The 13,215-nt window shown below is 31.7% G+C and overlaps 1 protein-coding gene across 2 annotated transcripts in view; it reads right to left on the bottom strand.

The window, feature by feature from the left end:
- Positions 1-682: 682 nt before the first annotated feature.
- Positions 683-13,215, bottom strand: part of LOC105220835 (transcription factor stalky) — a 41,931-nt gene continuing 29,398 nt past the window's right edge. For both annotated transcript variants that reach the window (XM_011197362.3, XM_011197364.3), the window contains exons 3-5: positions 3,372-3,568; positions 1,922-2,300; positions 683-1,494 (exon numbers count right to left, since the gene is read on the bottom strand). In XM_011197362.3, coding sequence (XP_011195664.2) covers positions 1,132-1,494; positions 1,922-2,300; positions 3,372-3,568 — 939 coding nt within the window. In that variant the 3' untranslated portion in view covers positions 683-1,131. The remainder of the gene's footprint in view (positions 1,495-1,921; positions 2,301-3,371; positions 3,569-13,215) is intronic.

Raw genomic sequence — 13,215 nt, 5'->3', positions numbered from 1 at the left:
GTTTTCAATGAGGCAATACTTTTTTCGGAGTTGGTCTTTTTGACAGCTGTCACTCGGTTTATAGTTAGTTTGCTTTGTCATTTCATAATGAAAAGACTTACGTCGGAAGAACGTTTATTGGAGACATACGATACAAATAGCTGTCGAAATTTGGTCCTCTCGACTGAAATTTATTTGAGTCAGCCGCACCGGTTCCGAAATCATTTTTTAAATATACTCTTGTCTTCATAATAAAGTCTAAAAAACACGCTTTATGTAGCCGGGCACATCTTATAATTTTTAATTTTTTTTTAAATATTTTATTTCATTATATTGGAAATAGATTAAGTATTTTCTAAGCACAAATACATTTTGGACGATGAAGTCAAGTTTCGTAGTTGAAAGATGAAACGTGTACTAGACATTGATCAAGAAACTCTCATATACTTACATATATATACAAGCAATTGTTGTTTACCTCTTTAATTCTCATCATAAATTTCATTTTTAATAAAAACCAGTTAATTTCGCTAAAATATATATTTATTCAGTTTTATTGTTCGCTTTCTTATTTATACATTATTCGTTTTATTTATTTACAATTACTTTTCATAAAAGAAAGTATTCGTTTATATTTAGCATACATAATTACTAATACGATTACAATTGGTACACAGTGTTTGTCCTCATTTTTAATATATAAAATATATAACAAAATATTTATTATATAGCTGTACATAGCACGCTGCCAACAATACAGCTTTTGTTTAAAAAATAATAAAATAATTATGAATTTTCGTTGTTGCTTTTCTATGGCAAGGCAAAACTTAAAAAACAAAAAAAATCGGTGAGTCCTAAAGGGACATTGCTTATTATGTAATAATTAGCCAAACTTGACTGAATCGGTTGGTTAGTAAAATTTACAAGATACAAACAAAAAAATGTAGCAATACGGTTTTATAACAGTAAATGTCCAAAAAGTTGATCATTTGTTTATTTGAGGTACATTTTTTTCACTTTTTTTCTTGATTTGTTGTTTTAAATGCGTTTGAAAATTATTTTCTCTTCAAAATTAATTTATATTTGTGCTGCCTGAGCTCTCAGACCAGCCAGATAGCAACTCAGATAGCTGTAACGGTATTTGCTGCACATTCACCTGCTCTTCGCACTGGTGATAGCGTTCACCTGTTGACCTCCCGTTGTTTTGGCAGTTGTTGTTGTAGTAGCTGTTGATGCGATTGCTAGCTTCTCAGGGAGGGTCTTACTTTTCAACAGCGGCTGATCTTTCGCGTGCGCCCACTTGGCTTGTGTGGCAACTGAAGGTGCTGCTGCTGCACTAACGGTGTTTGTCCATGCGGATGCTGCGGTTTCCACTTCGCTTGTTGGCTTTTCATTTGGTCGAAAGGCTTTGGGTGCAACAACTTGTGGCAACTGTTGTGTGCGTATCAACTGTTCTTGATTGAATGCATTTGTGTATGGTTTTTCGATGGGCAGTGCCAATGTAGAGAGTGGATACTGTAATGAGAAGGTATGATGAAGATGTGAATAGATGTGTCTACGGAACTAACAATGAGCGATAGATGAGTATAGTGAAGGTGAGTGTTGGAATAATATATGAGTGTTTGTGTGGTGGATATGAGTGTGGGTTATATGAGGCACTTATAGAGGGTATTATAGTGTTACCTAAAATACTTTAAGCTAAAATTAAAAAAAATATATAAATTTTTGTGTCATTTAAAGTAACTTATTAAAAATATTTTTACAAAAATTTGAGTTGCAAAAAAAAAAAATTTTAATTACTCAATTTCTTCCACCCTAACTTCAATTTTGTCACTTTTCCCTACTTATAAATAAATACTACCACCTCTAAGCCAAAAGAAAATTCCAAAATCAACATGAAATATTACAATATTACATTTTATTTATAATAATAGATTCTTACATAGTTTTGTGGCACGTATTTGACCTTCTCGTATGCCTTGTACTTTTTCGTTTTCGCATTATAATATTTGCCATGCAATTTATTGTTCACGTCAAAGTAATTGCTGCCACCGTTATTGCGATTCGCTTGATTATTGTTATTGTTGTTGTAATTGTTGCTGTTGTAGGTAGGCGCCACCACTGCTGTATACCGTATTCCGACATTCGGTATATATTTCGCTGCCAAACTACCGCCGCCTACATTCGTACTGCCCTGCTGCGCGAAGGCATTCTCGTTGGAGGGTAACAAAAGGTTGCCATAGTAATGCAGTGGCCTTTGACCGGTGTTGCCAACATTATTGCCAGTTGTACGTGGTCGCGATGGAGGCGGTAAAATGTAGCTGAAAGGTAGACAAAATGGTTTAGAGTTAGTGGAAATCTGCACTGCTAAATTAAACTATAAAATTTTATGAGTGTGCAGTGTGGATAGTGGAAAATAACGGTATTTATTGGCAGTACTGTCTTTCTGAATATTCGTTTACTTTACTAAAGGCTATGGTATGTTTATGCGCGTAATATATATTTAAAAGTGAATTTACTAAGCTAAAGTCCAACGAAAGTTAAGACATGGATTACATTACAGATTTAATAAAAGGGTTGCCATATATATTTATTTAAAAAATTATAAATACTGAAAAATAAATTCGGTTATGAATAATAAAAATATTTGTTGACAATTTTAGAAAATTTCTTAAATATAAAAATATTTTCATAGAGTTGCCACCTGATTCGAATAAAAAAAAATTTTGAATAAAAATTATAGTTTTCTCAAATGAACTACCACGTTTGTTATAATCATTAATTAAGTTAAAACGGTACTTTTATTCTGTAACCCTAACCAGATTTCAGATGCAAATGTAAATAGGTCCAAATATTGGTCGCTTAGGTCTAAAAGTTTTCGAAGAAAAAAATAATAATCTATGGTATCCAAGAAAAAGCACTCTGAAATTCGTTCTCTGAAAAACGTTCCAGAAATCCACAATTTAAATAGATGTAGAGTTGCCACTAATGAAAAATAGTAACATTTTTGAATTAGAGTTGCCATCTTTGGCGAAAAAAACTGAGAAAAATAGTGCCTAACATTTGGTTTGCAAAGGCCTGAGTTGTTTTTGCTAGCAAACATTATTTAATTAGTCTTTCAGGGAACGTGGCAACTCTTAACATGTTTGGGAAATACCTTTATTTCAGTAATATTATTCAATAAATTGGAACAAATGGAATATCCATCTAATGTTTTTCATTGGTTAAGTTTTAATTACACATTATTTTAAATAACTCAGTGAAAAAATAATAATAATATCTCAAGCAATATTTCTCAAACTCAACACAATTCAAACTGTCATTTTATGGCGCTAATAAACATAAATCTTTGCAACGAGTTCGTGTCTTAAGTCTTTTGTAATAAAACTTACGTGTATGGATTCGGATTCGGTATATCATTGCTTTGATCCTCCCAAACGGGCGCTGGCTCACGGTATGGCGGCAAGGGGCGTACCGTTGTACGTGGTGTTGGTGGCACAATTGGACCCTTGTTCGTATTGAAATCGACACGTATCGCCGCACAAATTGAAATGAGGCACGTGACCAGGGCGTATGTGGATTGTGTGAACTGTAAGATAAATTGAGAAATTTTGTGAGATAATTAGAATTGAGAGTGAAGTGGTGGCTTAAGCAATATAGTTAGGTTAAAATGAGTTTATTATTTTTTTAAATTGTTTTGAATATAATTATTTAATATTTTTGATAAGAAATTTTGGAAATTTAAAAAATACATATATACATGAAAATTTGAAGTTAACTCAATTCATACAATTTTTTTACTGATTTTTAATATTAAATAAACCAGTTGGAACTTCAATTTTTTAACGACTGTTGACAAATTGTGACATTTCAATTTATTTTAAATGCAACAATATTCTTTATTGCGTTTTATAATGCAGACAAACAGCTTATAGCGAGCAATTGAAAGCTTGGATATGTTATTTTTAACTGAATTAAAAATAATAAATTATTTTATTCAAGGGACAAAAGCAAAAATAAATACTTGTTTTGATCGATTTAAGTGTGCTTATGATCAATATTTATAAAGTAATAAATTTATAGGTTTAATTCGCAATAAAATTTAAATATTAATTAAATTATAATGAAATCAATATAGATTTGAGATACACCTAAATTTACATTAGGATAAATTTTAAATATTTTTCAAGCAAATATTTTTAAGGAATTTTTTATTACTTAAAACAATTTTGTGTCATAAAAGAAATCAAATATAAATATTGGCTCAAGTCAAATAAAAATTCTAAGAAATTTTATGTAATTTTTTTTTACTAATACTAAGCCCTATTCAAATACGGCGGCGAAGAGCTGATAAGGTGCTTGCATCAGCTTCTTTGCAGAATATGGTCGGAAGAAAGCATGCCTGACGATTGGAATCTCAGTGTACTCTGCCCAATACACAAAAAGGGAGACCCTACAATTTGCGCCAATTACCGTGGGATAAGCCTCCTCAACATCGCGTATAAGGTTATGTCGAGCGTATTGTGTGAAAGACTAAAGCCCACCGTCAACAAACTGATTGGACCTTATCAGTGTGGCTTTAGACCTGGAAAATCAACAACGGACCAGATATTCACCATGCGCCAAATTTTGGAGAAGACCCGTGAAAATAGGATCGACACACACCATCTCTTTGTCGACTTTAAAGCTGCTTTCGACAGCACGAAAAGGAGCTGCCTTTATGCCACGATGTCTGAATTTGGTATCCCCGTAAAACTAATACGGCTGTGTAAGTTGACGTTGAGCAACACCAAAAGCTCCGTCAGGATCGGGAAGGGCCTCTCCGAGCCGTTCGATACCAAACGAGGTTTCAGACAAGGTGACTCGCTATCGTGCGACTTCTTTAACTTGATGCTGGAGAAAATTATAAGAGCTGCAGAGCTAAATAGAGAAGGTACAATCTTCTACAAGAGTGTACAGCTACTGGCGTACGCCGATGATATCGATATCATTGGAAACAACACCCGCGCCGTTTGTTCTGCTTTTTCCCGCCTGGATAAGGAAGCGAAGCGAATGGGTCTGGTGGTGAACGAGGACAAGACGAAATATCTCCTGTCATCAAACAAACAGTCAGCGCATTCGCGTCTTGGCTCCCACGTCACTGTTGACAGTCATAACTTTGAAGTTGTAGATAATTTCGTCTACCTGGGAACCAGCATTAACAGCAATAACAATGTCAGCCTGGAAATCCAACGCAGAATCACTCTTGCCAACAGGTGCTACTATGGACTAAGTAGGCAATTGAAAAGTAAAGTCCTCTCTCGACGAACAAAAACCAAACTCTACAAGTCTCTCATCATTCCCGTCCTACTTTACGGTGCAGAAGCGTGGACGATGTCAACATCCGATGAGACGGAACTAGGAGTTTTCGAGAGAAAGGTTTTGCGGAAGATTTATGGTCCCTTAAGAATTGGCAACGGCGAATACCGCAGACGATGGAACGATGAACTGTATGTGTTATTCGACGACATAGACATAGTCCAGCGAATAAAAAAACAGCGGCTACGCTGGCTAGGACATATTGTTCGAATGGATGAAGGTGCTCCAGCTCCGATGCAGTACCCGCTGGTGGAAGCAGAGGAAGAGGGAGACCTCCACTCCGATGGAAGGACCAGGTGGAGAGGGACCTGGCTTCGCTTGGAATAACCAATTGGCGCCAAACTGCCAGAAGGAGAGATGCGTGGCGCGCTGTTTTGGACTCGGCTATAACCGCGTAAGCGGTGTCTACGCCAGTCAAGAAGAAGAAGAAGAATACTAAGCCCATATATTTTAGAATTTATTTTTAATTTGAAAAAAAAAATGAGTAAATGCAATATTTTTCTTCTAAAAAATTCCAAATATATTGTTTAAAAAATATTTATTTTTTTTTGTTTTAAATTCACATTATAATATTAAATCCATTTATTGTAAAATTTACTTTTAATAAAAATATTTTTAAAACTTAATATTTTATTTTCTACAAAATTTTTCACAAAAAAATTAAAAATTTATGCAAAAAATCAAATTGTAATATTAAATCCATTTACTGCAACATTTTTTTATTTAATATATTATTTTCTAAAAAACAAAAATATATGTATTTTGTCCTTTTCTATAAGAATATAATTATATAAAAATTTCAAATATGTATATGGCTTAACGTTCATTTTTTTTTTGTTTTTAAATCAAATTATGATATTTCATCCATTTATTTAAAATTTAATATTTTATTTTCGAAAAAATTAAAAAAAAAAAATTTAGAAGTTACGGTCTTAGTTACGGTTAACTAAGAGTACATATATAAATATAAAAATCCCTTCGTAGCAATATGTTCTTTTAGCTTGGAAAAAAAGTCCATGGAATTTAATATTTAATTCAAAAATGCCCAAATTATACAAAATGTTTTTAAAAATGTTTACTAAAAAATGTAAAAATTATTATATATTTATATATATTTAATTTTTGATTTTTTTTTCAGTAATTTGTCAAAGTTTAATAATAATAATAATAATGAATTAAAATAAAAAAAAATAAATAAAAAATATAAAATATAAAATATAAAATATATAATATAAAATATAAAATATAAAATATAAAATATAAAATATAAAATATAAAATATAAAATATAAAATATAAAATATAAAATATAAAATATAACATATAAAATATAAAATATAAAATATAAAATATAAAATATAAAATATAAAATATAAAATATAAAATATATAATATATAATATAAAATATAAAATATAAAATATATAATATAAAATATAAAATATAAAATATAAAATATAAAATATAAAATATAAAATATAAAATATAAAATATAAAATATAAAATATAAAATATAAAATATAAAATATAAAATATAAAATATAAAATATAAAATATAAAATATAAAATATAAAATATAAAATATAAAATATAAAATATAAAATATAAAATATAAAATATAAAATATAAAATATAAAATATAAAATATAAAATATAAAATATAAAATATAAAATATAAAATATAAAATATAAAATATAAAATATAAAATATAAAATATAAAATATAAAATATAAAAAATGTACAATTTTTAATCAAATTTTTTGAAGTATTTTTTTTAATATATTTTTAATTTAAAAAAATAAATTTAATAATTCAAAAATTCTTTGCTAAAGTTTTTGTAATAATATTAATAAAAAAAATAATAATGAACAAAACAAAATAAAAAAAAGTTATATGAAATTTAATTTAAAATGTATTTAAAAAAAATATATTGTTAATATCAGTTTTGTGACAATTATTGAAAAAACTTATATATTTTTTAATCATCTGGTAAAAATATTCTCTTAAAAAATTTAAAATAAAAATAAATTGGAAGCAAATTTCCACTTGTCATTAATTTTAATCATTATTTCTGCATTTTATTATTTGCCTGAAGACTATTGCTAATTATTCCACAACTTCTCATGAAAACTCAACAGCATTCCACCATTAGAATATTAACAAATGAAAATAATAAATAAAAAACTGTAAAAAAGCTAAACTCTTTACAAATTTATGCATGGCAACGCGTGACTATGGAGAAAAAAGCGCATATTTATAAGCATATTTAGCTGTAAGCAGCTTGTACGTGCCACCAGTTTGTCCGATTTGTCGTTTTGTCGACATCAAATGGCCGCGAAGCATTCCACAACACATTCTATTGAATTGACACTTTTTTCCAAGCTCCCGCTGTTCAACTTAATTAATTTTGCGCTATTTAATGGAGTATCATGATGGAAACTAATATGTTGTGAGTGGAAAGAATTGACGGCAACAATGCGCCAATGAATTAGAAATGTTTGCCAATTAAAAGTGCCTTTTAGAGCGCAACGTTAATTGATTGAGAAGCAAAAAATTAAATCGAAAATAAAAAACTGCATTTCAAGCGAAGTTGTTATGTGTAAAGATTGCGCTGCAGAAAATGCGATAAAACACACAGACATTTCTACATATAACTCCACTCCAGAACCAGAGAAGAGTCAGTTAGAAGCGATGATTCGCATCAAATGACACACACATCACACACTTATTTATACTTTCAATCGATTCCCAACACGCTGAACTTGACATCAAATACCGTAAGTGTGATTATCTACTGTCAACTGTCAGCTGTCACAGCTATTGAGCAGCAATTATTTAGCGCAATTCGCATCAAAAATCTCATCAAATTTTTCTATGTCAATCATTTCACTGCGTTTATGCCACACAACTGCCGCCGCACATGCCACAGCGGACAAATTCACTTGTTTTTGTTATTGTAGCAATATGATGCATCAGTGATGTCATAAGTGGTAATGTGTTCAATTAAGTACATTAGCACTTGCCCATATCAACTTATGCTAATAAGCCGCGCTTGACTTAATCTGCTGGTGACTGCTGGCTCGTAATTCATTTGTTTATACAATTTAATTTGCGAATTGACAACCGAGTTATTTGTTGTTGGTTGTTGCTTGATGGTTGCGAAGTAAATTAAGTGTAAAATAATTGCAACAGCAGGGCGTCAACACTTTGCTACGCCTTTTGGCCAGCGTTAATTTATACAAAGTGCCCCATGGCTGGTTGCAACTCGAACGCCAGTCAACCGTGGTGTTGTGTATATTTTTACATTTTTGTGTGTGGACAAAATATTAACGAAATTTGTGGGCTTCAGCAAATATGTAAAGTAATGCTAAAGAGGTTTTGATGGAAGTTTTCGAAGAAACAGGAAGTTTATTATTTGGTATAAAGGATCACTCTAGGGAGGGGCATATTTTGGATGAGATTTTGATGGGAAAGTTTTTTGTATATATTTTCCAAATTACCGAAGTTATAAAAAACAAACTTTCTGGACATCATTAATGAAATCGAATAATAACCCTATACCATACAAATAATATGTTGGAAACCTCTTTTGGGTCAAACATCATAACTCAGGAACTTCTCGATCGATTTCATCGAAATTGGCTACATAACATTTTCTTGACTGCCTGATGTTACTAGTGGATTATGGGCGAAATCGGTAATCAACCACTCCAACTTCTCATATGAAAAAGTAATACATAAAGAATCAATAATAATCAATAATAACAAATAATGCATTTGAGATGTGCTATCACAAATCGGACTACAAATTTTCAATGTCCCAGATATCGAACATGAAGACCACAGTGACAATGGATAATTTTTTATCGAAAATACCGCTAAATCTCTCAGATCCAATCAGAAATCCAGATATAATCTTTTTTTCTAATAGTGTATCTCTGTACCACAAATGATTGAAATCGAGTCATAACTTCCCCTAGCATTATCTCCCTTTCGCCTTTTTTGTCTTTTGAATTTCGCGGTTATGTATAAAGCGCTGCAGAGCTCGTATCTGGCATTACTATACACCTCTGAAAGGTCTTGACATAACCTACAAAACGACGCTATGCATGATTACTGTGGATATTTGCGTTCAACAGTTATAGACGTGTAAACATGGAATTCACTAACGTCGAAATAGAGGAACGTTCCGTGAGATTAATTGTGTTTTGGGGGATGGTACTCTTTCACTTCGAACTGTGAGGGAAGAGAAGGTGAAAACGACACCATGGATCAAATCATGGAAAACAGCGAGTTAGACCAGCATGTGGCATCTCGTGACATCGCTCTGGAGATGAGAGTTAGTCACCAAGCCATTTGTAGAAAGCTGGATATACAAAAAAGCTTGATGTTTGGGTGTCGCAAGATTTTACACAAAACAACCTTCTGTACCGAAACGCCTGCGATATGCTGCTGAAACGGAACGAACTCGACCCATTTTTAAGCGGATGATGACGACGAAAAATGGATCACATACGACAATATCAAGCGAAAACGGTCGTAGTCGAAGGCCGGTGAATCGTCCCAAACAGTGGACAAGCCGGGATTGACCGCCAGGAAGGCTTTGCTGTGTGTTTGGTGGAATTGGAAGGGAGTCATCCACCATGAGCTGTTTCCATATGGCCGCTTTATTCTATCATCTACTGCGAACAACTGGACCGCTTGAAGCAGGCGACCAAAATTGGCCAACAGGAAGGGTGTAGTGTTCCACCAGGACAACGCCAGACCACAAACTTCGTTGCTGACTCGTCAAAATTTACGGGAGCTCGGATGGAGGTTTTATCGCATCCACCAAATAGCCCGGACATAGCGCCAGCATAGCATAGTGGTGTAAAGTTGAACTCAGAAGAGGCTTGTGAAAAGTAGCTGTCCGAGCTCTTTGCAAATATCCCAGCCCTCATTTTAGTGTACTTTATGCCGAATATCGTGAACGAATTGTGAGTTCCCTTAATAAAATTAAATAAATAAATCGTTTTTTTTTTCTTACATGTTTTTATATAAATTAAACAATATATTTAGAATTCAGGGGATCAATAAATAACACATCTTGTGATGTATACAAGTAAATGTACTTTGCATACTACTTAACAGCAAATAAAATTGCAAAAGAGTTGAATTCAGCCATGTAAAACAGTAAGAACAAAAAGTATAAGTTGCCAATGCTATTTTTGAGTTCATCAAGGTTTTCACGGTAATACACTAGTATGCAAATTTATTTATAAGTACCTACATATGTACATACACCATTATACATAGGTATATGCAAATAAGCATAGCTAAGGTCAAGCGAACTTGATAATTTACATAATAAGAGAGTTGGAAAGAATTATATGTAAATATGTAAGTCATAAAAAATTTATAAGTGACTAAATTTTTCAAACATTTAAATTTAATATTTTTTTAATTCAAAATTTTATTTTCAATAATTTTTAAAATTTAAAAAATATTTTTTAATTCAAAATTTATTTTCGAAAATTTTTAGAATTTAAAAAAATATTTTTTATACAAAATTTAATTTTCTAAAATTTTAAAATTTTAAATTCACAAAACTCTTTTTAATCACAAAATTTCATTTTCTAAAAATTTTTGAGATTTGAATTTTTGAAATTTTGTAAATTTTTAGATATTTTTCTTTCCTTGTTTTTCAATTTTTTGCACAATTTTATCTGATTTTATTATTTTTCCGCATTCAACACCTGCATAAATGCACTAAATTACAGCAACAACTCCTCTAAATAATTTCTAAATTTTCCGGGCATTCAAAATGATAACAGCAATTTGATTAACCATCCGCTTTATTCATATAATCAACACATTTACGTGATTTCAAATAATAATTTCATGAAATGGCAATGTTTCGTCTTAAACATTGTCTTTAAATGTGCCACGCGCAGTAAATTATTTATAGATATTTAATAACATAATAATTTTCGATATTATCGACACCTGCTGAGCCGCACAGCGCAAGTAGTCATCAAATTGAAATTTATTTATTTTTTTGTTTTTGCTTTTTCCTTTACGACTCATTTACTTTTATTTAACAGTGCGGTAACATGCAACACTGGCTTCGCGGCCAAGGCTGCCATTTTCAGCGTTTAACGCGCACACATAAATATCCACACACACTCATGCATAAATGCGCGGCACAAGTGCTGCAGATACTACTTGAATACTTGAATACTTGAATAAAGCGCGATTCATCACCGGCATAAATGTAAGTGCTTACATATTTATGTAAATATATTCACATATATACATATGAATCTAAAACCTTGAATACACGTATGAGTGTAACTACAGATAATATTAACAGTATAATCATTTGTATGATGATACGAGAATCTCCATTTACTCAAATATACATACAAACATACATTTCTGTATATACACCTGTAGTATGTGTCATTACATTTTTCAGTGTTAATGTGCAATTTACGCTAACAAATTACTTGTATGAATTTGTATAAAAAGCACTTTAGAGGCATAAATTATGCTTTACAATGAAGATACACATACTATCTGAGTATAGTCCCACATGCATACGTACATAGACATATGAATTTGCATACAATTCACTTTTCATTACTCATTGTAACCAGCTGTTTTTGGGGAGCCATCACTGTTGACAGCCAACATTGTGGGCGGCAAATTGCTTAGACTTGACAATGAAACTGCACTTAGGTGTAAAGTATAAGATTTCTATAGACTATACATACATATATGTATGAATAATCGGAAATTAGGTGGTCTTTGTTTCAAGTACAAGGATGTTGCTTTTAAATAAAACAAGTAAGGAAAGGCTAAGTTCGGGTGCAACCGAACATTTTATACTCTTGCAATTTATTGATGTAATTTTATAAAGATAACACAATTCAACCCATATATTCGGCATAGAGTCCAATAGAATAACGTAAATCATCATATATAGTATATGAAGGCTGAGGTAATTCCTGAACCGATTTTACTCATTTTCACCAACAAGATAAAATATATCGAACGCTTAATTTTGCTAAGATATATCGCATATTAAACGATTTATAAAACCGATCGTATTTTTGAAAAGCCTATAATTAGGAATATGGGATCTCGGAAAAATTATGACCCGATTTTAATTTTTAAAGAAAAAGAAAAAGATTCTCTCTGAATTATATTAAAATATCTGAGAGATTTACTTATATTTTTGGTGAAAAATTACCATTATTCACTGAGTTCTTCATGTTCGATATCCGATTTCGACAATTTTACACAAGTTGTATTTCCTTCATTATCTTCATTGGTTCCTAATGTCTATATTATAGTTATATGGGAAGTAGGCGTGCTTGCGAGCCGATTTCGCCCATTTTTCATCCGTGTTTTTAGGTTGTCAAGAAAATATTATATACGGAATTTCATTCGAATCGGTCGAGTAGTTCCTGAGATATGGTTTTTGACCAATAAGTAGGCGGCGCCACGCCTATTTGCCATTTTGTAAAAAAAAATCTGAGTGCAGTCCTTTCTGCCATTTCTTCTGTTTAGTAATTTTCAACATAACCTTTGTATGTGAGGTGGGCATGGTTATTATCCGATTTCTTTCACACCCCGCCCACTCGCCAAAAAAGAGTACATCCAAATATGCACCTCCCTAATGTGATCCTCTCTAACAAATTTTACTTTCACAACTTCATTTATGCCTTAGTTATGACGGTTTATAGGTTCTGGGTTTTCGCCATTTTGTGGGCGTGGCAATGGTCGCCCATTTTCAAAACAAACCTCCTCAGGGTGTCAAGGAATATGTGTTCCAAGTTTCATTAAGATATCTCATTTTTTTTTCAAATTATCGTAGCAACTTTGTTGTGAGAGT

This window comes from Zeugodacus cucurbitae, chromosome 4 (assembly GCF_028554725.1).
Source record: "Zeugodacus cucurbitae isolate PBARC_wt_2022May chromosome 4, idZeuCucr1.2, whole genome shotgun sequence".
NCBI classification, from domain to species: Eukaryota; Metazoa; Arthropoda; class Insecta; order Diptera; family Tephritidae; genus Zeugodacus; species Zeugodacus cucurbitae.
Note: the sequence above shows the minus strand (reverse complement) of the source record. Positions and strands in the feature narration are given on the sequence as shown.